General features: G+C 41.6%; 1 protein-coding gene across 1 annotated transcript; it reads left to right on the top strand.

The window, feature by feature from the left end:
• Positions 1-10,653: 10,653 nt before the first annotated feature.
• Positions 10,654-25,164, top strand: pfkmb (phosphofructokinase, muscle b). Its single transcript, XM_086292219.1, has 24 exons — positions 10,654-10,740; positions 16,115-16,144; positions 16,561-16,665; positions 18,884-18,957; positions 19,474-19,551; positions 19,827-20,016; positions 20,235-20,400; positions 20,489-20,533; positions 20,947-21,055; positions 21,147-21,242; positions 21,326-21,418; positions 21,507-21,632; positions 21,814-21,878; positions 21,976-22,039; positions 22,163-22,309; positions 22,454-22,524; positions 22,638-22,725; positions 23,586-23,738; positions 23,839-24,003; positions 24,103-24,164; positions 24,250-24,361; positions 24,463-24,562; positions 24,669-24,774; positions 24,903-25,164. Exons 3-24 carry the CDS (start codon positions 16,581-16,583, stop codon positions 25,042-25,044), a joined length of 2,337 nt encoding a protein of 778 aa, XP_086148345.1. The 5' UTR covers positions 10,654-10,740; positions 16,115-16,144; positions 16,561-16,580; the 3' UTR covers positions 25,045-25,164.
• The last annotated feature ends 511 nt before the right edge of the window (positions 25,165-25,675 follow it).

The following is a 25,675-nucleotide window of genomic DNA, read 5'->3' as shown; positions in this document are numbered from 1 at the left end:
AGTTATCAAAAACTACAATATATGTTCAATGTATAAAAACATGTTAAAAAAAATTGCATGTGTTAAGTGTGTGTCAGAGAGTGATGGATGATTATATTTCTGATAAAGAGGAACACATTACTCTCTTGAAGACAATGGTGTTGTTACTCTTTCCGCATTTTGAGTTGAATAGTTTCCAAGTTTGCTAGTGGTGATGTTCAGCTGTGTCAGCTTGATATGGTTAAAGGGAAATTGGTTTCTAAAATTGACAGATAAGTTCATTTAAATATTTCCTCATAAACTGACTTTATGCATATATATTTATCCAATTTAATCTATATGTCAACACAGACACATCTGAACATTATCACATTTTAAAGAAAATGCACATAATTACATATTTGTCGACTGGGACTGATTTATGTACGTTTTCTTTTCTTTATTTGTGGGGTTTTTTTTCCAAGTTAAGATTTATTCATTTAGGTTGATCAGTTATGGTTTAGTTGTGCCAGCATGTCGACATGCAGAGAAAAAAGCGGCCAAACGTTATAAATGAAGTGCACATACACATGTTAAAACACACACACACACACACACACTGCTTGGACCTAGGCCTGCGACTATGACAAGCCCTGCTGTCTGCTTCGGTCCTCTCCCAGGCTTTGGGAGAGGATGGGGAGGAATGCTAAAGAAACCAGGAGAAGCCAAGCATACAGTTTTGCTGTGGGGGTAGAGGGAGGCGGAGTGAGGGAGGAGGGATGGATGCTGCTCACCACACCACACAACTCTCTTTCTCCATCTCCCTTCCTCTCCTAGCATCCTTTCAGTCTGCAGAGACCCCATGTGTGTCAGCCAAGCAGTGGAGCATTCCTTCTGTCTATTTTACCTATTTTTGTTGTTTCTCCTGCTGTCTTTCTCGCGCTCCTCTTTTCCACTTTCCTCCTTTATGTTTTCTTTTGTTTTTACATTTTGCTGCTTTTAAACATGTTTTTCAGCAGAGGGGTTACAGACAAAAACATAAACTCTCAAGCTTACAGTGTTATGCACACTGAGATTAAAAGAGAGCCAAACTGGAGGAGGTGTAACAGAGAACAAGAGTTATACGATGAACTCTAGATTCTTTGAAATTCCAGATTAAATAAAATAGAAATCACTAAAATTGAGAAGAAGGAATGGGTGGTCGTAGAGAGGCAGCTCTAGCCAGTTTGGGTCTGTCGATTTGTTTCCTGTTAAACTTCTCCACAGCAGGTGTCAGCTGAAGAAGGAGACTTGGAGGCGGAGACATTGAGGAAGAAGGCAATTATTGTTGGGGAGCGTTTTGTTTTGTTTGTGGAAGCAGCATTGTGTGGCCTTCTGCTAATGAGGCCCAGCAAGCTTGTTAATAATGAATTGGGGGAAAAAGGTGACACAGAGTGTGTGTGTGTGTGTGTGTGTGTGTGTGTGTGTGTGTGTGTGTGTGTGTGTGTGTGTGTGTGTGTGTGTGTGTGTGTGTTTGGTGAGGTCATCTCACCAGAGGGTGTTGACATTCTCTCTGATAGGCCCCTAGGATGAATATGGTGTCACAGCACTGTTTGATATTGATCTGGTCTCACTCTCTCACACGCACACACGCACACACACACACACACACACACACACACACACACACACACACACACACACACACACACACATTCTAACTGGTTTACTTCTATCAAAAACAAATTTGTTTGCCGTACTTTTCCAATATTTGAATTTTAAAAAGAATAAACTACTGTAATACATACTTTCATTTCATTTCATTTATTTGTTTCACACATGGTTCAACAGTATTTCATTTCTTACTGACAAACCCTCGTTCCCATTAATATAACACTGCACCCATGAGTGAAAAGGAGCAGGACGAAGAATAAATTCTTATTAGCACCTGACCCCTATCTGAATTCCAAATAAATTTACAAGTGGGCACCTACAACCCCAAAAGCACTCTAACATTTATCTACACTTATCAATGCAAAATGTAACAACAAAACAACATAATCAACAGTATACAATACCAATAGATGGCTGCCTTTGTGTGATCCTGGCAAACTGATGCTTAAAATAAACTTTCCTTTTACAGTCCCCACTACCTGAACACAATACAAATAAACTTCGAACTTTGGAGGTAATGTATTATTTTTTGCCTTGAACATGATTAATTATGTTTGTAATGTCACTAAATCTTCTAATTTCAACAATTTTATAAACAGATTATTTGTATGTTCTCTATATTTAACATTATGAACCATTCGTACCACTTTCTTCTGTAACAAGTATAGAGGTTTTATATTACTCGCATATGTATTCCCGCAAACTTCAGCACAATAACTGAGATAGGGGGAAATTAGTGAGAAATATAGAATACGCATTGTCTAATAATCTAGTATGTCTCTAACATTAACTGGAATATAAATATTTTTAACCATCTTTTTTGAGATTTCTGTACTTTCTGTACTTTGTTTAATAATTGCCCAAAAGTTCTCAATACATGTCGACATGTGTGAATTTCTTTAGGATAATTTTGTCTGAAATCAAACACAGCAAGTTGTGAGTGTCACACTGTAAATGGTTTCATATTAGTAACTTGTCTCCTTGCAACACAAAAAAGTTTTTTTCCTCATAAAAAGTCAATTTCAACTCACATAATGGCAGTACCGGGAATAAAATAAGAAATAAAATAAGAGTAGAAAACACTGGGCTCAAATTTCAGGCTCATGTGTAGCCCTCTGTCCTACTGATGACATATTATGTGAAATTATTTAACAATAAATTAATGTTAGAGCTGGTGATAGATTTCATTACTGGGTTGATTTGTAGAGCTGCAACTTTTTTTCCTACAAAATAAAACTAATCAAAGTGCAATCAGTGTGTCAGTAAAACCAGCAGGTTACATCACTACTGGTTCTCTCCATGCCTTCATCCATCAGGCATTGTACTGTTAATTTTACAGTGTTTTACAATATTGTTTAGTTGTGACTACTAAAGTTGTTTGTTGGTCTTGCTCATCCCATCAGTATGGTGACCTTTCAGCATGAGAGCCGTGCAGCATTCCACACTCATTGTTTTCACTCCTCTTGAAGCTGTACTTGTTAGTTTAAATTAAAAGCGCCAGAACCTAGAAGGTAAGAAGGGACAAGCAGACATAACTATCAAATGGGCCTTCACACGTTACATGGGATGTATATATTTGCCATCTTTAGTTACATTTTACACATTATAAAAGTTCCAAAATATGTTTAGTTCACAGTTCTGTGTTGTGAGCCAAAGCCTAACTTTATTTATGCTGTATACATTTAACAAATGAATCCAATTTTAGATCAGAAAGGTGAGTGTTTGAAAGAAAAATCAGTCTGGAATTGTGTTATTTTGTCAGCTGTCTATAGCTTTCCTCTTCATGTTGGTGGTTTACTCAGGTTACAGTGATGAGCACAAAAATCTGATCTTATATGAGAGGCGACCACCACAGTAAAAGTGCAGACTGTTCCATGCTTACCTTTGCTCAGCGTGTGTGGGTTTGTGTGAGCATGTGTGTGTACTTCGCCTCGATGGGTGTGTCTTTGCCAAGTACAAGGAGTGAGAGAGAGAATTATTGCTCCCCTCACTTTGGTGTCCAAACGAAGCCCCTTGGATTCTTCCAAACTAACACCTCCCCAAGGAGAGAGGATCAGACAGTCTGCAAGAGGAATGAATCTCTGCGTGTTTCTGTGTGTGGGTATCAATACGTGTGAGTGTGTGTGTGTGTGTTTGCGTGCATGTGACCAGCAGCTGTGTTAGAAGGTTTAGGTTAGCATGGACCACAGACCGCTGACAGCTTCTCCTCTGTTACATTTCCTTGCCTTTCTCTGCACTTTGCTCTCTTTTGTCGTTTTCCATCTTCATTGTGAATACAGCCTGATCCTTCCATTTCTCCTTTTAGTCTTTCAGTGTACCATCTGACTGTTAATAGCCTCTGTCAACACTAGCAGTCTTTTCTCTGACTATCTGCCTGCTTTTTTCCCCCTTACCTCTAAAAGGTGAATGTTTTCAGCATCCTGCTTTTGTCTATATGGTTGTCTGTTTTTGACACTCTCTTCTGTTGCTTTAGAAGCCCTTTCTCTCTTCCTCTCAGCACCACTGAGACAGTGACCAAAAATATACAGTCTTATTTAACTTGCATGGTTCTTGCTTCCCTCCAGCCATTTAGCTTTTCTCTCGTCTCGTGTCTCCTTTCATTTCTTTCTTTTACTCGTTTGTATCAAACAGGCTGGAGGAGGACGTGAGGTGCATTGAGTTAATTTATTTGTCTCTTCCTATCATCTTCTTCACCCATCTTCTGTAGATCAAACTCTATAGGCAAATACTTTAGACATATTTAAGTGTGAATTTGCTTTTGCCATGCTCTCTAATGTAGGGTATGTGCATGATGTGACTACATAGTTTGGTGTTGCCTTTCTGAACAGCTTCACACATTTTGGAGGTTTGTTATTCTCGTTCTTTCTTACCATCTCACCAGCCTGTCCCCCTGGGGTGAGGCAGAGGAGAGCCCAGAACACCACAGCAGACCTTGTCTATTTCCATCCCCCTTTCCCGGTCGCTTCCTGACGACACAGGCGGCCTCCTGGTACCATGGCTGACCCCTTCAGTCAACTCTCTTCAGCCAGACTGACAGCTGTCAATCAAATGTCTGGGCTGCGTTGTGACATGCAGAGGCATTGATAGACAGCGGCTATGTTTGTTAGTGTGTATTTGTGTTTATACTCATCAGCAATGTGTGTCCTTAATATCAAAGTTGTCCAAATTCATTGATTAAAAAGCTGATGTGAGGTTCATTCATGGAGCTTTTATAGATTTAACATTTTGAGAAATTTTGTCGAAATAAAAGTTTTGTCCTTTCTTTTCATTGCTCTCCAATGTACAGCGATAAAAGACAAAGAAGTGCTTTACTGGACTGGTTGTATTTAATCAATATACTAATGACTAAACAGGCAGAGAGGTGGAATTAAGCTCAGTAGCTTTGTTCATTTTAAAAGCGCCTCCTGTGTTGTGTTATTGAGTAAGGCAGAAATTTCCAGACGGTTAAAGGTTTTGAAGCTGTTGTTGGAGCTCTGAAGATTTCTCATCTCGCCTCTTTTTGTTTGTGTGGGAGCAACAGACATTTCCATTGTTTATCTGCATTATTATTCTCCACTGGCACCTAAACCACTAATGGCACAGCGTTCAGATCAAACGGCTCTGTTTATGGCAACCAGGTCGGATCTCTAGTCATAATCAGAGCAAACAAAGTGAAGACTGTAGACTGAACTGTATCAGACAGTGTGGGTCAAGGGCAAGAAATCATCTGTACCTTCAGATATTAAAAGTATCTAGTTTGGATTTAAAGTTTTTACTTTACACAACACCAACTGAATGTTATCTCTATAAATTATCAGATACCGCTGACTGAAGGTAAAATGAAGAAGCACTGAGATCTTTTACTTGAGTACAATTTTAAAAATGCTCATAAAAAATAAGGCATTTGTGAAATAGTGAAACTCAGCTTTTTAGTGTTCTGAAAATCACATGCATATAGATATACAGCGAATCATAATTTTAGGCCCATTATGTATGTAGCATTTCAATGGTATCAAGCTATGGCTAATATTTGGCAGTTTAAACTATATCACATTTTTCATTTGCAAGACATGAATAGGTGGAAAATTAGCCATTCAGCGGTGGACTTGCCAGGGTTTGGTATCATTGTCCTACTGCAAAAGTGTTCATGAGCTTCAGCGTATAAACTGATGATCAGACATTCTCCTTCAGGATTTTGTGGTAGAGAGCAGAACTCATTATTCCATTAATCACAGCAAGCAATCCGGGTCCCCAGACCCAGTGGTAACATTTTTCAGACAGAATGAAATTGTCATGGTCCTGGGCCATGTGGGCCCAGTATTCTTATTTTTCATGTATTTTTGTATTTTGTTCTTTATTTAGGCCATGCTTCCTGGGTTGATCTGTTACGTTGTTCCTTATGTGTTTTCCCTTCATGACTCTTACCCCCTGTGTGCCCCTCTGTGTATTTATGAGCCCTCGTCTCTCTTTGTGTTTTATTCTATGTTTTCCCCAGCCCGTTATGTCTGCGTTCTCCCCGTGCTCTCTCTCCTCCTGTTTGAACCTCTGTGTACTTCCTGTTTTACTTTGCCCATCTCCCATCAGTGTTACGTTCACTCCTGCCGTGTCTTGTTATGATTATCAGTGTCACCTGTGTTCCCCGTGTGCATCCACTTCCCCTGATCATCCCTCATGTGTATTTAGTCTCTGTGTTTCATACAGTCTGTGTCGCGTCGTCTGTGTTCCCACCCCCTGTGTTCCGTATTTCCAGCCATAGCCTTTCCTTAGTTTGTCCAGTTTAGGTTTCTGTTGAGCTACTACTCATATGCTGCCTTCACTCTGTTTTGTTCCTTTCATCAGCCATAATAAAAGGCTCGCTTTTGTTTAAATCCACTCCTGCATCCTCGCTTGTGTTCGCACCTGGGTCCACCATACACATTCCCGCACGGTCTGCCTCCGCAGACCGTGACAGAAATTTAAAAACTGCACTGTATTTACTCAGGTCATCTTTGTCTACTATTACCATTTGTTTGATGATCTGAAGTACACAAAAAACAATTTAAAAAAAACTTTTTCCCAGCAATTTAGGTACCTAATATCAAAAAGAAACACCAATTAACCCCATAAACCCAAAAACCTTCAAGTAGTAGAAAATTGCATCAAATCTAACTTCAGTTGACACAGTAAAGCTACTGAGGTGCAAGTCATTGTGACATAGTGCAGCAAAAATGTTTCAGTTCATTTAGGTTTGCTGCATGGACGTGTCATGTCTCACAGTGCTCAGAAGTGAGATGACCTAAAACAATGTTCTTAAGTGGGAACCACCCAGGCATGAATATATGCAAAGTGAACTGGTATCTTAAGATTTTTTCAAAAAGTAAAAGCATTTAGTTAAATAATACTTTGTTATCATTGTGTAATGTTGTTATGTGTTCTCAAAAACAATGTTCCTTGGTAAATCAACAAATTCAGCTGGCTTAACAATTCATTATTACACGTAATGAAAATCTTATTAGCTGAGGGCAGTACAATTAAGACTGTGATTTATATAACTGCAAATTAACATATCAATAAGCCTTATAGGAAATGTCTCATTAATTAGTCATCCCTTAATTGGCCCTGAATGCCATTAGTGTGCTGTGTGTGTTAACTATGCGTTCATTAATAACATTACTGCGGGACACGGATCTGCACGGCCAAGCTAAGTTTAACTGTTGTCTCTTCAGCTGTTGCTGTGTGTGTGTGTTTGTGTGTCTGAGAATGGTATGACACCCGTGGCCGTGCTGATGCGGGCTGGTTTTTCTTTGACCGATGGTGCCTGGCATTGGGAGGGAGGAGGGGTGGGGTGCTGGAAGGTGCGGTGGGAATGAGGAAGGGGTTTGAACCTCCCACTGGTGCTGATGAAGACGAATGAGCTAACAAGACATGACGGAATTGCTTTTGCAAAGAGGGGGGCTGAATGCTGTGTAGTCATAGTGTTAAGGGCGGCTAACGGGGCAGGTTGATTTATTGTTCCTGCAGCAGATAGCCACCATTTTGCCCCCTCCTTTCCCTACTTATTCAGCAAGACCCCTCGGTCTTTAATTACAGCCCCCAGCTTCCTTCATTCTCTCATCCATGTCCTTATTAGAAGAGTCATACCACACATCATACATCCATGCTAGCAGAGGACAACTGTGTATGAGACAAAGCCTGAAGGGGAAAGGCTGAAGCCCAAAATGTCATCGCTACATTGAGTTTGCATTCCATTACTTTCTCATGGTCAGGAAAACAGGAAAGAAATACAGGAATGGGAGAGAGTAATGAAACAAGGGAACTGAAGGTCAAAACTAGAAGAAAAAAACACAGAATGGATAAAATTGAGGAGAGGGGGAAATGGAGTGATTAAGATATGTACATAATGGGAATGAGGGGATTGTGGATAACAAATGCAGAAATAGAGCAATCCTCAGAGAGAGGAGGAGGGGTAAATACATGTTAAATGGTGTTGGAGGTCTGAGAATAAGGTGGAACCTGGTGGCCCAACCTGATGAATTCATAAAACCCCCATGGAAAAAGGAGGAGGAGAGGATAACATGCAGAAAAAAGGAGGAAAGTGGGAACTGCTATCTCAACAACAACAAAAAGGCTGAACCAAGAGCAAAATACACACTTCTTTCCTTTCTGGTTAATTACAGTTTAGTCTGTTTTAGCCTGAATGTGAAAAATCTGGATACATAACATAAGACTCCTCTGCACCAACAAGTGGATAAATAGCTGTGCAGGTCTACATTAGCAATTCTCTGCAGCAAAAAGGCAGGAGAGAAGAGGAGTGAGGTACGGAGGGTGTGGGTTGGGCAGCTCACCCCACAAAATTTATCACCACATGGCTTTTCACTCTCTGAAATATCAGCCTATTAAAACATTCATTGAGCTGATTAAACTGCAATAAAATCTAACAAAATATCCACTGACACTTTCAGTGCATGATTCATTCGGCTAAAGCTTTGCGTGTGCTTCTCCAGTGCTCATAAACAGAGCGATGGGAAAGGTCTGATGCTGCCGCCATCTCTTGGCTGACTGTGAGTTTAAGCAAGGCTCTGTCAGGGGTTTTTTTTCCCCTTTATTTAAAGATCAGGGAGAGCAATAGTGTACAGGATTTATGTTGAAAGGGAGCAAAGTGCTGACCTCAAAATGGCCTTTTGCTTCACTATCTATTTTTCATTCTGATTAATTTTTACCACAGTGGTTTTAACTTCATGCAATGCCAGGTCTAGAGTCTACAAAAGTCTACAAAATACTTCTAGGACAATCTAGGACAATATACTCGTCCTAGATTGACTTAAGGTAATAAAACACACCAATGAGCAGAGTTTCTCTGGTTCAGTATGGGCCTTTGAGGGCCTGACACAATGTTAATCATGTTCATTCACAAACAGCAAATGCAACGACTCTGTTTCACCATATCTGACAAAAATGTAAACATTTTCTTTTATTTGTGACCCTTTGGTATGCAAAAACGTCAGTTTTACCTGTAACTACTAAACATGTAACCTGTAGTTAAAACATTTAATGTAGTAGTGCAGAAATTTAAAAACTTAATCTAAATTACTATGGAAAAGTCAATCTATGAAAAAATGTTTAAAAAAATGATTCTTTATGTCTACATAGATAGATAGATAGATAATCACAGTCTTAATCACAACATAAATTACAGAATATTACAGACAACTGGATAATTAGAGATGGTGAGGGATCAGATTGCAGGGATATCCAGTCCACATATCACTGCATTAGCTGAGATGGAAGTGTTTTGTGTTGAACTGGTCTTGTATTGATCCATCTGGTTTATTACAGCCAGTGTGAGTGTTAACAGTGTCAGGAAGACAGGAGCAGGGATTACCTGGAAATGGTGCTATTGATTGGGGTTCGCCTCAGGAGAGAGCTGCATGTCACTCAAACCACCAGGGGCACACAATTTTTCGAAAGATGGTGCACAAAGCTGCCTTTTGTCCACAGTGATGTATCTGCTTTAGAGGTCATTTTACTGAAGGAAAGGTGTTTTCTTAAAGGGGCTGCTGTGAGTCGTGACCTTCACAGATGACATGAGTTGATGAATCACAACAATAGAAAACCATTTAACTTAAAGCTCTTTTTTAAACTATCATGATGCATGAGCTTGTCTGGTTGTGTATGTGCGCCCAAAGTCTTAATCTGTTCCTATGACACAGAATTAGACTTTGAGACCTTGAAAGGTTTTTTTTAGAAAAAGGTGAGGACGTGGTGTTACAGTTAAGATTTGGTTTAATGTTAGGATACGTCAAACATTTAGGTATGCTGCTGAGATTATGGGTTGAGGTGTCCATTATATTAGTGGGGGTCCTCAAAAATATACTGTAGCTGTGTGTATAATGCATGTTATTTGTCAGTCTGCCTGTGCTTCACTGCTGTAATCTTAACCTGTGTTGGTATGAGAGCCACTCCAGTGTCATTGTCACGTGGCTGCATAGCTTGCTGGCTGCAAAGTCAGCCATCGATTTAAAAAACACTGACCCCATTTAACATGACACCACTGTTATAATGTCATACTGTACCAACAGAGAGACATTAAACCAGTTTGTCAGCTCTTTAAATAAATTTGACAAAGTTATAATGAACTGAACTACAGAACACATCGTCTGGCGAGTTCAACTCTGCGGCATACGGCAATTTTAAAGGTACAGACAGTTGTTTTTTGAGGTTATTTATTTTTGGTACAATAATGTGTACCTCTTTGCAACCAATTTCACCTAGCAACTGACTGGTCTCTAGGCCTGAGTGACTGGGGCCAAAAACATCCTAAACATCTTCTGACTATTTTAGCACTTTACCAATTCCCTTTTGTTTTTGAAGCCTAAACCCACTGTCTCACTCGTTAACACAAACCAAAACATGATCTTAATATATCCACCCAGCCGTCTGACTGCTGCAGACACTTGCAATTTGTATCTGATTACCCAACATGCTTAAACGATGAAGCTCACTACTCCACAATGAAGAAGTGATATCAAAGCTATTAATACAGATCAGAATGGTTTCAAAGGAACAGAGGTACTGGGAGGATGTGGCACTCAGGGCTCCTCATTGCTCTGTGGCTTCTTTGTGCCACCCTGTTGGCCTGCTTGCTCCTCTGGCTAAGAAAGAAGTGCCAAGGTAAAATTTGTTCCTTTGTGTGTTTTGGTATGGGCCCGTATGGTCTATGTTTCACTCTGTGTTTTATTCAAATGGCAGTATGAGACCGGTTGACTGGTTGAATTTGTTTTCAGGAACTTTTGACGTGTTGTTTTTATTTTTATTTTGGTAAATTGTCATACCTTACTGGGTAGTAAATACAGAAAAATGACACGGTTTGACATATTCAGTTAGGATGACTGTGCATTTTCACAGTAATGGGGGAAAGGAGGGGAGGGGTTCCTGTGAGGTTTACAGATAGCAGCTCCTGCGTCTATTTAAAGTCAGCTTCAACAAGCTAACTGCAACAGACCAAACTGTTGCAGTTAGCTTGTTGTCATATTGATCCTTACTTTTCATATATAATCAATTCACACATGCATCGATATCAAAAATTGACATCCCACACATTGGTTTGTTTAACTATTATTTGTGTGTTAAATATTGAGTTTCATCTAGCTTTGTTTTGTCTCATTTTTCATCTAACACATAGCAATATAGTTAATTCAACATTAATTTAGGAGACCAAAAATAATGTATTTCGTTCTGCCGTGCTGGTTCCTCAATTAATTCAGCTTCTTCAGGTGTGATTCATCAAACATTTTTAAAAACTGCAAAAACCCTCTGGACTCATACACAAACAAGCCTGTACCCACATCTGTTGGAGGTGTAATACTGTGCTGCATGTAATTACTCATCTGATTCATAACTGTGCATGTCAACAGGGGACTAACAAGGTATAATGTGTGTGCAGGTGAAAGAAAAAAATGGGCACAGTTTTGTGGTGCAGAAGATTTGTACATTTTCTTGCATACAAACAATACAAACAAGTGTAAATTGCTGTGTGAATTACAGGCTTTGTGAGCAGTAGTCATCTATATGGAATACCCTGAGGTCTTGTTGGTTCAGCACTGAATTGGACTTATTGACTGGCTGAACTGAGAGGAGACTTTTTTTTATATATATATATATATATATATATATATATATATATATATATATATATATATATATATATATATATATATATATATATATATATATATATATATATATATATATATATATAAAACACCCAGCACGCCCTTGCGGGCGATTTATCCTTCAAGCTCAGGTCCTCTACCAGAGGCCTGGGAGCTTGAGGGTCCTGCGCAGTATCTTAGCTGTTCCCAGGACTGCGCTCTTCTGGACAGAGATCTCCGATGTTATTCCCGGGATCTGCTGGAGCCACTTGCCTAGCTTGGGAGTCACCGCACCTAGTGCTCCGATTACCACGGGGACCACCGTTACCTTCACCCTCCACATCCTCTCGAGCTCTTCTCTGAGCCCTTGGTATTTCTCCAGCTTCTCGTGTTCCTTCTTCCTGATATTGCTGTCATTCGGAACCGCTACATCGATCACTACGGCCGTCTTCTTCTGTTTGTCTACCACCACTATGTCCGGTTGGTTAGCCACCACCATTTTGTCCGTCTGTATCTGGAAGTCCCACAGGATCTTAGCTCGGTCATTCTCCACCACCCTTGGGGGCATCTCCCATTTTGACCTCGGGACTTCCAGATTATACTCAGCACAGATGTTCCTGTACACTATGCCGGCCACTTGGTTATGGCGTTCCATGTATGCCTTGCCTGCTAGCATCTTGCACCCTGCTGTTATGTGCTGGATTGTCTCTGGGGCATCTTTACACAGCCTGCACCTGGGGTCTTGCCTGGTGTGATAGACCCCAGCCTCTATGGATCTTGTGCTCAGAGCTTGTTCTTGTGCTGCCATGATTAGTGCCTCGGTGCTGTCTTTCAGTCCAGCTTTGTCCAGCCACTGGTAGGATTTCTGGATATCAGCCACCTCCTCTATCTGCCGGTGGTACATACCGTGCAGGGGCCTGTCCTTCCATGATGGTTCCTCGTCTCCCTCCTCTTTCTTGGGTTTCTGCTGCCTGAGGTATTCACGGAGCACTCGGTCAGTTGGGGCCATCTTCCCAATGTATTCTTGGATGTTCGTTGTCTCATCCTGGACTGTGGTGCTGACACTCACCAGTCCCCGGCCCCCTTCCTTCCGCTTAGCGTACAGCCTCAGGGCGCTGGACTTGGGGTGAAACCCTCCATGCATGGTAAGGAGCTTTCTTGTCTTTATGTCAGTGGCTTCTATCTCCTCCTTTGGCCAGCCTATTATCCCAGCAGGGTACCTGATCACGGGCAGGGCGTACGTGTTGATGGCCCGGATCTTGTTCTTACCATTCAGCTGACTCCTCAGGACTTGCCTGACCCTCTGCAGGTACTTGGTGGTTGCAGCTTTTCTAGCGGCCTCTTCATGGTTCCCATTCGCCTGCGGGATCCCCAGGTACTTGTAACTGTCCTCTATGTCTGCAATGTTGCCTTCTGGTACTTCAATCCCCTCAGTTCTGACTACCTTCCCTCTCTTTGTTACCATCCGACTACACTTCTCCAGTCCGAATGACATTCCAATGTCATTGCTGTATAGCCTGGTAGTGTGGATCAGTGAATCGATGTCTCGTTCACTCTTGGCATACAGCTTGATGTCATCCATGTACAGGAGGTGGCTGACAACTGCTTCGTTCTGTAGTCGGTATCCATAGCCAGTCTTGTTAATGATCTCACTGAGGGGGTTCAGGCCTATGCAGAACAGCAGTGGGGACAGAGCATCTCCTTGGTAGATCCCGCACTTGATGGTGACTTGTGCTATGGGCTTGGAGTTGGCCTCTAGTGTTGTATGCCACATCCCCATTGAGTTCCTGATGAAGGCTCTTAGGGTCCCATTGATCTTGTACAATTCTAGGCATTCCAGTATCCAGCTGTGGGGCATTGAGTCATAGGCCTTCTTGTAATCAATCCAGGCAGTGGACAGGTTGGTCAGTCTGGTCTTGCAGTCTCGGCTGACTGTTCTGTCTACCAGTAGCTGGTGTTTTGCGCCTCTGGTATTCTTGCCAATCCCTTTCTGTGTCCCGCTCATGTATTGACCCATGTGCCTGTTCATCTTAGCTGATATGATGCCTGACAGGAGCTTCCATGTAGTACTGAGGCAGGTTATTGGTCGGTAGTTGGAGGGGACCGGTCCCTTCTTGGGGTCCTTGGGGATCAGGACCGTCCGACCTTCGGTTAGCCATTCCGGGTGTTTCTCGTTAACTAGCAGCTGGTTCATTTGTGCTGCCAGACGCTCGTGGAGTGCAGTCAGCTTCTTTAGCCAGTAGGCGTGAACCATGTCGGGCCCTGGTGCTGTCCAACTCTTCATACTGGAGACCCTTTCTTGGATATCTGCCACTGTGATGGTTACTGGACCCTGTTCAGGGAGGTCGCTGTGGTCTGCCCTCAGATCCACTAGCCACTGAGCATTGCCGTTATGGGTTGCTGGTTCTGTGGAGAACAGCTGGTTTATTCTCCTGCCTTCTATCTCTCTGGTGTATCTCCTCAAGCGGCTGGCCAAGGCTGTGAGTCTTTGCTTGGCAGTTTCCAAGGCCTCAGGTATGGACAGCTTGCTGTATTTCTTATGCACCTTCTTTGTCGCACCTTTCTGCAACTCCGTTAGTTGGCTAACCTCCCTCCGTGCTACTTTGATCTTGCCCTCTAGCCTCCTTCTCCATGGAGGGTACTGCCCCTTGTGGCTGTTCAACTTGTAGCCAAGCATCTCACTGATCACTGCTGCCGTATTGTAGATCAGCTTGTTAGTGTCGGTAATCGTGGTTGTAGGTATCGTCCGTAGTGCTGCATTAACATCATCTAGCAGACCTTCTGAGGGTACTTCACGTAATCTTGGTAACCGACTACGGGGGATACAGGTTTCAAGCTTGGCCATGATCATATTTTTCAGGTCAGTTCCTCTCGCACTCAACGATCCTTCTCCTATCGCACTTGGGGCTATGTACCCAATCTCGGGTGGGGGTGATGATATCTCCCCCCTGACCTGGCGTCCTGACTCCTCCTTGCCATAGCATTTGTGTTGTACCTCGTCAATCTCTAGCTGTGAGAGCAGTCCCTTCTTTCGAATGTTGGAACACTGAGCTACTAGTTGTTTCGCCGTCATTGTGGATGTTGGGTATCGAAGAATCCATAGGTCCCTCATCCTATTCATGTAGCCCCTTCCGCCGGGGTTACTTGCGTAGTAGCATTCCAACAATGCCCTGTTTTCGTCTCTTGCCTCTTCGTCTCTTGCCCATATATATGTATATATATATATATATATATATATATATATATATATATATATATGGGCACGGTGGTTAGCACTGTTGCCACACAGCAAGAAGGTCCTGAGTTCAATTCCACCATCAGGCCGGGGTCTTTCTGTGTGGAGTTTGCATGGTCTCCCCATGTTTGCGTGGGTTCTCTCCGGGTACTCCGGCTTCCTCCCACCGTCCAAAGACATGCAGCTTGTGGGGATAGGTTAATTGATTAATCCAAATTGTCACTAGGTGTGAATGTGCGAGTGAATGTGAGTGTGAATGGTTGTCTGTCCCTGTGTGTTGGCCCTGCGACAGACTGGCGACCTGTCCAGGGTGTACCCCGCCTTTCGCCCTATGACAGCTGGGATAGGCTCCAGCGCCCCCCCGCGACCCTGAAAAGGATAAGCGGAAGCGAATGGATGGATATATATATATATATAGCGATGTAGCGGTTCCGAATGACAGCAATATCAGGAAGAAGGAACACGAGAAGCTGGAGAAATACCAAGGGCTCAGAGAAGAGCTCGAGAGGATGTGGAGGATGAAGGTAACGGTGGTCCCCGTGGTAATCGGAGCACTAGGTGCGGTGACTCCCAAGCTAGGCGAGTGGCTCCAGCAGATCCCGGGAATAACATCGGAGATCTCTGTCCAGAAGAGCGCAGTCCTGGGAACAGCTAAGATACTGCGCAGGACCCTCAAGCTCCCAGGCCTCTGGTAGAGGACCCGAGCTTGAAGGATAAACCGCCCGCAGGGGCGTGCTGGGTGTTTTTTTTGTGTTTTTTTTATATATATATATATATATATAACCGTGTGTTTTTTGTTTGTTTTTCGGCATTCATTCCTAAGGAGCCAGCCTATCAACTGCAGCCTGTAGCAAAACACAAAAAAGATAAAGCCTGTGGGAGTAAACTAACTGCATTGTAGAGGATGTTGCAGAGGGATCACTAATGCTTTAAATTACAAAATGGATAGGAGAGAAAATGCTGAAGGATAATGCTGGAGAAGCTCATCTTTTGTAGAGAGGGTCTGTCATGTGAGTGAAATGCCAGTTTGCACTTTAAAGTGACTTATGGGTTTGCTTTTTGTAAAAAAATAACCAGTGATTCATGTACAGTTAAGTCACATACAGCTGTGGTAGGATCATAGTTTAGATAACATTGTATTCTAATTCTTCCTCCACAGGTGGTGATGACCTCTCAGCAGAGGATGCTGGTAAGCCAGACTGCAATTAAAGTAAACACCATCACCGCCAGCATTGATCTGTGCAGCGTTCTTCTGACTTGGCATGAGAGTACAACCTTGCCATGCTCCTATTCAGTGGCGGTGGGCATTGTTAGATTGGCTGTACTGTGGCCCAATGGCCTTACGGGACACCATGGGGGCAAACCATATTTTGAGGAAGGGGGGTTGGTAGAGCGTGTGTGTGTGTGTGTGCGTGTGTGTGTGTGTCTAAATGCGTAAGCACAACTATGTGTGCCTCGAATGTCTGCCAACAGGATAGTTGGGCTGTGCACTTTTGCAACTGTTACTACCTTCCATAACAGGCAGGCTGACTTAGAGGCTCCTTGTACTGTACACAGTACAGCAGGGTGGCAGGGATTTCTGCTTTCAAGGTCTCTTTCTCCCAGTCAGCTTCAGCTCCAGGACCATGGCACAACAGAGTCCTACCGACCCCACGAAGATGGGAGTGGGTCGGGCAATTGCCGTGCTTACCTCCGGAGGCGATGCCCAGGGTAAGTAGATGGTCTCCGGGGAGCATGGTGTGCCCAGGCAGTATTGCTGTTGTTTTGTTTCAGCAGGTGGCAGATTTGACTGGTGAAAATCAGCACTTAGGGACTCATCAGCAGTGACAATACAGTCAAGAATTTAAGTCTTGTCTTTGAAACTGTTCTTGGTTGTCAAAGACAAATAATAAACATAATGAATACAAACTGTGCATATATAACAATGAATTAGACTTAACACTGTAAATCAGTTTTAGCTAAAGTGCTAAGAATGGCCCAGACAAACTTCACTGCCATGTTTAATCACCACAGCAGCTCTGTTTTAATATCGACTGTAACTACTCGCAAATTTTTACTCACTGATCATATTTAATGATTTTCCTTCTAAAGAGTTAAACTACTGAGCTATCCACTCTTATGGATAACTTATGTAAAAGGGCAGCATGAAGGACTTCACCCAGACATGGTAGAACTACAGACAGAGATAGATGCTCCCCTGACCTTTAACTTGATGAGGAATATCTCCACTGTGACCTTTGGGAGGCGTGTCAGTGACCCCACACAATCCTGTAGTGTAAGCATGTGAGGCAGTGAGCTATTCAAATGATTCCTTTTTTTTCCATCTCAAATGTATAAGATCCTTGAACAGAGTGCAAAACTGGATATCTCTAACCTTTCTTTATTTTCCTAAAATACCTAAAATACATAATCCTCATTAGAACTTGTATGTCATTTACCAAGTTTCTTCCTCCTCTTCTTCCACCTTTCTCTGTAGAACTGTATCTGTTATGGGGGCTAATTTTAGAGGCGTGACCTTTCTGTCATGTGTTTGTAAAGGGGTGAGATAGAGTGGGAGTGCAGTCCAATTCTTCCTTACTCTCCTCTCCTTTTTTACACCGTAAGTGGAGATGCTCTTGACACCCTTAAAGTTAATTTTCCATATCTTGTCCTTTAAACAACCCCTTCAAAAGAGCAGACACAGGCCCAGTTTCCTTTCCAGCAGTTTACCGCTATCAGCTCTCTTGTGGTTCTTGATGCTCCCATTTGGTGTTTATCAGCTGATGAAGCATGTTAATATGAAGTCTAAAAAAAGAACTGTCATTATACTTGCAGAGATTAGTTGTGCTAAATCAGTGCAGATTATTATCAAAGAAAATGGTGCCTTGGAAAGAGTAAATAGCCTACTCGAGTTACCCCACTAACTTAGAGACAACCAGACAGACTTTGATGTAAAACTAAAAATAATGCAAGCGAGGGTGGAATATTCTTTAGTGATCCCCACGAGGCTGAGGTGTAAAAATCGGTTGTGAAAATATGCTAATCCAGTTATCATAAATTTTTAAGAAGGGCATCATTTTGAACTTTTAACTGTATTTTCATGCATTTTACACCTTTTCCTATCAATAAAGACCTCTCTTATGGCCATTTACATACCACCATAATAGATAAACAAATGACATAAACCTTCCCTTTTTTTCACTCCTATTCTCATTTCTGTTTTTAACAATGTGTCCAGTAATAAAAGAATAGAATATTTTTGTTAATAAATATAAACTCGTATTTGATAATTGCAGGACAGCCTGCAGAATGAGCTACCAGAACCTTTTCTGTCATTTTACACAATTTTATTTCTAACAATTTATGCCCAAAGAGTTGTGGCGACTTTGTTATGCAGAAAACTGGGATATATTGTTGTAATTGACTTTGCATTGCTTTTTCTCATACTAAATTATTCTAAAGATTAAATGTGCAGTTAAACATCTCTGTACTGATAGAAAAAGGTGTTTCATTGATCTAACTTACCCGAGATCGAAGTGGACCGTATGACCCCCATATTGTAAAAGGAGTGTGACATCCCTGCCATAGGTATAGAAAATCTGTAGGATTAGGAGTGGTGGATATTCATGCATGTAGCATGTGGGGGCCAGCTCCACGTGTAACCCAGCACCTTAGCCAAAGGCAATCACAGGAGAATTGCTCCTGTGTGTTTTTGATGGCAGTGGGAGTACAAGGAGAACAAGAAACCTCTGCGCAAAAGACCTTTAGCACAGGTTTGAACCCAGAACCCTCTGGCTGTGGGCAATGGTACAAAACTTTAAACCACTCAGACTTTAAATCATTAGACATACATATGTTAGGCAGGAAGTTGCTGAAGTGCCGCATCTATCCCAAAAATTTAAACCAAACTTTTGTGCTGTCATAAGTTTCCTATACATTATTCCTGCAGGTATGAACGCAGCTGTGAGGGCCGTAGTCCGAGTGGGAATTTACACTGGAGCCAAGGTCTTCTTTGTGCATGAGGTAAATTCTGCTTTTAACTTCATTTGGTTTCTTCAGATTAATCATTGTAAACACAGATTCAAGAGCTCCAGGTGGTATGTTCAGTTTCGGCATGATGTTTGTGCAACAAACCAAAACTACCATACCTAATATTGCAGGTATGAATGCGAGAGTGAATGAATAGTGGCATTGTAAAGCGCTTTGGGTGCCTTGAAAAGCGCTGTATAAATCCAATCCATTATTATTATTATTACCATACCTAATATTGTTATTCAGTTAATACTACCGTTAACAGTAAATATATAATAAAATAAAAAGTCTATGCTTGTTATTTTTCTTTTTAAAATTTAAAAATATTATTTGATTCTATATGGCATATATTCCACTGCCTAATATCCCCACCATAATAATAAAATCAACTGACGGAGTAGAGTAGCTGACTATATAATCACTAAGATTCCCGTGTTATTAAGCCCAAAGCTTTATCCAAGATATGACCCTTTTCACTGAGGTGATATTGTTCTTGTTTGTTAACAGGGTTACCAGGGTCTAGTAGATGGAGGAGACAATATCCGCCCTGCTACGTGGGAGAGTGTGTCAATGATGCTGCAGCTGGTGAGAACACACAAGGATGCAAAAACTGCTGGGTTTTCATTTTTGTTTGTTTTATTGTTTTTTATGTTAAAAAATGGTCACAGACTAACTTTTTGCTACACTCTAAAGCAGTAGATCAAACTAGCAGCTAAATATCAGCATTTTTAAATTGCAATACTAAATAGAAATGAAACATTTGTGCTTAGATTTTGTATAATTGCAGCTGCCATTCTCCTTATTATCCTCTTTGTGATTCTTGTCGGGGTCTGAAACCCTTCTTCATTGCCTGACGTCAGGGTGGGACTGTGATCGGCAGTGCCCGCTGTCAGGACTTCCGAACCAAGGAGGGTCGCACAAAGGCTGCTTGTAACTTAGTCAAGCTGGGCATCACCAACCTGTGTGTGATTGGAGGTGATGGCAGCTTGACGGGTGCAAACCAATTCAGAACAGAGTGGAGCGAGCTGCTGGCAGACCTTGTTAAAGCCGGTGAGAAACACAGAATTCACTTTTCTTAGCGACACAATAAACTCATGTTGTTATGAAACATCCATCGTTTTCTAAACTACTTGTCCAGTTCAGGGTTGCCTATGCCTGGCGCCGATTCTGGATCACCAGCCAATCACAGGGCTAGTTATGGAACGTGGCAAGGTGCATTTTACTGCTGTTAGCCTATTTGTCAAGTGTTTTGTCATTTTGGTCCTCAGGTAAGATCACGGCAATTGAGGCCAAGTCCGCTTCCCACCTTAATATTGTTGGCATGGTGGGCTCCATTGACAATGACTTCTGTGGAACTGACATGACCATCGGCACTGATTCTGCCCTGCATCGCATCATAGAGATCGTGGATGCCATCACCACCACCGCACAGAGGTATGCCCAGAGGCATTCGCATTTTTAAATGTGAACAAAGGAGACAACTGATTTCAGAACTCCTGACCCAAAATCTGTTATTGTGCAGTCACCAGAGGACCTTCATCCTGGAGGTAATGGGCAGGCACTGTGGGTAAGTACAGCTTGTGTGAGTGTTTTGTGCGCGTCAGTGCAAGTGTCAGTTCAGTAGTCACAAAGCTGTAATTACATTATCTCTGTGGAACCACAGAATATGGCACTGACACCAAAATAGATGGAAATGGAGGTGATGAGTTGTGTGTGATATATGTGTGTTCAAGTTATGTCATCCCAGTTTCTTTAAAAACAATCCACAAATTCTTGATATCATCTCTAAAATTGAGGACGATGTTTTGTTTTGTTTTATCTTATGTTTACTTGGTCACATTCCTTTATCGTGTTTGTTATTATCATTATTCTAGGAATTCGTTTTACAACAAATCTCATTTTAATATGTACCAATATTAGCGTTAGATATTTTAAAGTTTTAGAAAAAATATTACTTGGTTTAGTTTGTTTGGTTTCCAGTTACCTGGCTTTGGTGACAGCTCTAGCCTGTGGTGCTGACTGGGTGTTCATCCCAGAGATGCCCCCAGATGATGGATGGGAGGAGCATCTGTTCAGAAGACTAACAGAGGTGGATTTCACATTCATGTTCACTTTGGCTTCATTACAGTCCATACATGAAAAGTGAATTGCGATACTGTGTTTTACTCTGTCCCTCTTAGCAAAGAGGCCGTGGCACCCGCTTGAATATTATCATTGTTGCAGAGGGAGCGATGGACCGCCAAGGTAAACCAATCACCTGTGATCATGTCAAACAGGTCAGTATTGGCAGTACTCCAGAATACCACGTTAAGCTCAACTATAGTTAGAAGGACTGCTCATAAATCATCTGTCTGTGCAGCTGGTATCAAAGAAACTAGGTTTTGACACGCGCACAACCATCTTGGGCCACGTGCAGAGAGGAGGGACTCCCTCTGCCTTTGATAGAATCCTGGTAATGTCTCAGTAAGATCTTCACAATGAATCACCGGCTGGTATTGTTTTCTTTATAAAGTTAACTGTGTAAAGAAAATGTGTTTCAGGCAAGCAGAATGGGAGTGGAATCAGTTATGGCTCTACTGGAGGCCACACCAGAGACTCCTGCTTGTGTGGTCAGCTTGTCGGGAAACATGGCTGTCAGACTTCCGCTCATGGAGTGTGTGCAAGTGGTGAGTTAAGATCCTAAGCACACAAAAAGTCAGATTTCGACACACGGGATCTTCTAAGTATCCAATATGGAATATATAACATGTATGAGATACTGTAGGCAAGCTATAATTGGCTTTGGGGTTGATATTTTAGAATATCTGACCCAGATTTTTGTTTTCCTTCCACCTTCACCTATATCAGACTAAAGATGTCACAACAGCCATGGCTGAGGGGCGGTATGATGATGCGGTGAAGCTCAGGGGAAAGTGAGACATGTACTTTTGTGTTGCTAATACGAAATGCTCATGTGCTGCAATAATTTTTCAATGTCCATATTTTTTTTGTTCTAATTTCTGGCAACAGGAGTTTTGAGAACAACTGGAACACTTACAAGATGCTGGCTCATGTCCGCCCCCGAGAGGCAAAGGTTTGAAACTGCCGTGCTACCGAATAAATTGTCTTTCAGTCATTAAGCCTCATTGAAAAACGATATCTCTCTGTAAATATTTTTAATAAAAATCAAATATCTCTGTAAATATTTCTTTGCCAGAGTAATATCAACATCGCCATACTGAATGTGGGAGCTCCGTGTGCTGGAATGAATGCTGCAGTCCGTTCAGCTGTCAGAACTGGACTCCTCCAGGGCCACCAGATGTTGGCTGTGCATGATGGCTTCGATGGCTTGGCCCATGGAATTGTAATCTAATTGCATGCAAAAAATAATAATTAAATAAATAAGCCAGACCAGGGACCGTTTACTGTTTAAGCATTTAAACAGCTGTTTACCATAACTGTGCACAGCCATGACATACGATAGAGCACATGCTCTGTGACTCCACAGATTGAGCCCATTGGCTGGTCTGGAGTGGCAGGATGGACTGGAAAGGGGGGCTCCTTCCTGGGCACAAAGAGGTGAGAGGTGACAAGTGCAGTAATGAGAGTGCGTGTTACAAGTCTTACATCTCCATAACTTTTATCTTAGGGAGATTTAATCTGTTATCATGTGGCTTTCTTCTGTTCTGAAGATCCCTGCCTCAGGAGTTCATGGAGAAGATCAGTCTGAGCATCACTAAGTTCAACATTCATGCTGTGATCATTATCGGAGGCTTTGAGGTGAGCAGCATTAGACTGTGATAATGCCACAGGTAGATCGGTATTCACACCATAACCTACATATTTTAGGTTTGAGCAGGGATAAAGAGTAAATGCAGGTATTATTATTATTATTATTATTATTCATTAAGTAGTTTTATTTAAAAGGGACCATGTACAGTATTAGCATAAACGTTGCCATTCAATACATTGTATCACAGTAAGCTTAAGTTGATTTCTTTTATAATTTAAAAATATTAATACACAAAACAGTACATTTAGGAAAACAAACAAACAATGTATTTGATGCAGCATTTCACATCTCTTTAACACAGTAATAACGTATTTAACATGTGTTTACATTTGCACCCATGAGGGAGTGTCCAATTCCCACTTGGAGAATGACAAAACACAAAGTCCAAAGCTAGAACCAGCTGTGCCATAGGTCAGCTACCCTCTCTATTTTTAACTTTCACAGTTAAAAATAGAACCCAGACCTCTTACAGTGTAGGTTGCCTTCAGACTGCAGCATGTAGTAGGCTCTGGCCTACACAGAAAATCAGGAAAATGTGACAGCTGAGCTTGTAGTGTAGAGCATCTGTGCACTAGAGTGGAAGCACAACCCAGTACATGCACCTCCAATTAACCCAAAACAAGCACAGAAACAGGTTTACAGCAATTGCAAAACATACACACACACGCACGCACACACACACACAAAAAACCAACCCTCGGTCAGTGCCAGTTACCCACAACAAATGTGGAGGTGAGTTTCTGTGTGGATGAAACCAGTCTACTCTGTTTCCGTATCTTCCTGCCACATTGAGAGCACATAAACAAGAACGACAGACACTCATTCTTTTACTGTTTTCTCCTCATAGGCATTTTTGGGAGGTCTGCAGTTGGTGCAAGCTAGAGAGAAATATGAGGAGCTGTGTATCCCACTCGTTGTTGTTCCCGCTACTGTGTCCAACAATGTTCCTGGATCCGACTTCAGCATTGGTGCTGACACTGCCCTCAACACCATAACTATGGTAAAGCTCTTATTTGGCACACTCTTAAGCACAACAAAACAACAAAGCATCAAAGTCCTATGCAGCACATTGTTCTCTTCTCATGTGTCTGCATTTGTAGACGTGCGACAGGATCAAGCAATCTGCTGCTGGAACCAAGAGAAGAGTATTCATTATAGAGACTATGGGAGGATACTGCGGCTATCTGGCAACCACGGCTGGTTTAGCAGGTGGAGCTGATGCAGCCTACATTTATGAAGAGCCTTTCAACATTCATGACTTAGAGGTTTGTCTGTCTCGTTATGAGAATCACTGATGGATATGTGGATATTTTTAAACACAGGTTTCTTATTCTTGACTTCAAAAAAAAATAATTAATTTGTAGCTAAATGTGGAACATCTGGTGGAGAAGATGAAGACTACAGTGAAGAGAGGACTCATTCTGAGGTTTGAGGGAATTATCAACATTATTACATTTATAGGGTTCACCACTGGAGGTCATATCTTATCTGTTATTCTACTTTTGTTTTAGAAATGAGAAGTGCAATGCAAACTACACCACTGACTTTGTCTTCAACCTGTACTCAGAGGAGGGTAAGGGCGTGTTTGACTGCAGGAAGAACGTCCTTGGGCATATGCAGCAGGTGAACTGCTTAATGAAGATCTTCTTGTTTTTTTGTTTCCAAGATCATTATTTGACACCCAGTTCAATATTATGCATTAAAGGAAACCTGTATGTTATCAGGGTGGAACCCCTAGTCCTTTTGACAGGAATTTTGGCACAAAGATGGGGATGAAGTCTGTCCTGTGGTTGACTGACAAGCTGAAGGAATGCTACAGACATGGTGAGATTTTAGTATACCTCAGAAAGCAAAATGTTGTATTGACTTGCTGACCATCGATGTTCCCTGTGCTAATGCCACTTGTGCTGTTTAAACCTTAAACCTCAAGGTCGCATCTTCGCCAACTCTCAGGATTCAGCCTGCGTGTTGGGCATGAGGAAGAGAGCTTTGGTTTTTCAGCCTCTGGCAGAACTGTCAGAACAGACTGACTTTGAGTGAGACCGCATTTCTATTCTTTTCTGCTATCTAGTGCGCTGAAATAACTAAATGCAACTTCAGAAAGAATGTTTTACATATTTACTCAATAATTTGATCTCTTGATTTCATTGATTTCCCTCTGCAGTCATCGTATTCCAAAGACTCAGTGGTGGCTAAAGCTGAGGCCCATCTTGAAAATCCTGGCCAAGTACAAGGTCAGCCTGGACATCTCTGAAAAGACTGCAATGGAGCATGTCATCAAGAAGAGGGGCTTAGTTAATCAGTAGTTCAGCTGTAGGCTTATTTATAAGGCATGGGCACATGACCTGACTGTCTTCTTTGAAAGCACTTTGTAAACCATGTTTAAGGAGAGTGCAATATAAATAAAGCTATTAATTTAAAAAAAATTGTCTCACAGTGGACTCCTTCACCAAATCCCAAGGTGATCACTTTCCTTCATTGCTTATCTCACTGCTGCTGCTGCTGTGCAAAAAAGGTTTTTGTCTATTTTATGCACCCAAATATAATGCCTGTCACTTTATTTCAATCTAAAGTTTATATAAAATACAGCTTTTCAGTTATCTGTAACTGTTTCCCTTTATATGAGAGCTGTCCAATATTACATCAGATTTCTTCTACTCTTTTAACCACATTTTAGACTCAAAATGTGCTCTGAAATACCATTGTCACTGTGCATTGTTATTAATTAATAATTAATTATTATTAATAATTATGATAATTAAGTACAACATGGCACTAATACCTTTAACATATAAATGAAATAATGAGCTATCTTTGATTTATATGGGCTGAAAATAGATTGTGATTGACTGTTTCATTTGAAACATGTAAATATAAATAAAAGAGCAACAGAAAACAAAGTAAAAATCAAAACAAAATTAAGTCACCATGAATAAC

Source organism: Aulonocara sp. 'chitande type north' Nkhata Bay, linkage group LG5 (assembly GCF_057382095.1).
Source record: "Aulonocara sp. 'chitande type north' Nkhata Bay isolate Kocher_YH1m ecotype deep benthic linkage group LG5, A_spYH_male_GT1.1, whole genome shotgun sequence".
NCBI lineage: Eukaryota > Metazoa > Chordata > Actinopteri > Cichliformes > Cichlidae > Aulonocara > Aulonocara sp. 'chitande type north' Nkhata Bay.
This window is presented reverse-complemented; position numbering and strand designations above follow the sequence as displayed.

Excerpts from the sequence above, each read along its gene's own strand:
- pfkmb (XM_086292219.1), top strand. The coding sequence starts at position 16,581 with ATGGCACAACAGAGTCCTACCGACCCCACGAAGATGGGAGTGGGTCGG. Across the intron at positions 21,633-21,813 it reads TCATGGAGTGTGTGCAAGTG|ACTAAAGATGTCACAACAGC; the intron begins GTGAGTTAAGAT and ends CACCTATATCAG. Across the intron at positions 23,739-23,838 it reads CCCTCAACACCATAACTATG|ACGTGCGACAGGATCAAGCA; the intron begins GTAAAGCTCTTA and ends CTGCATTTGTAG.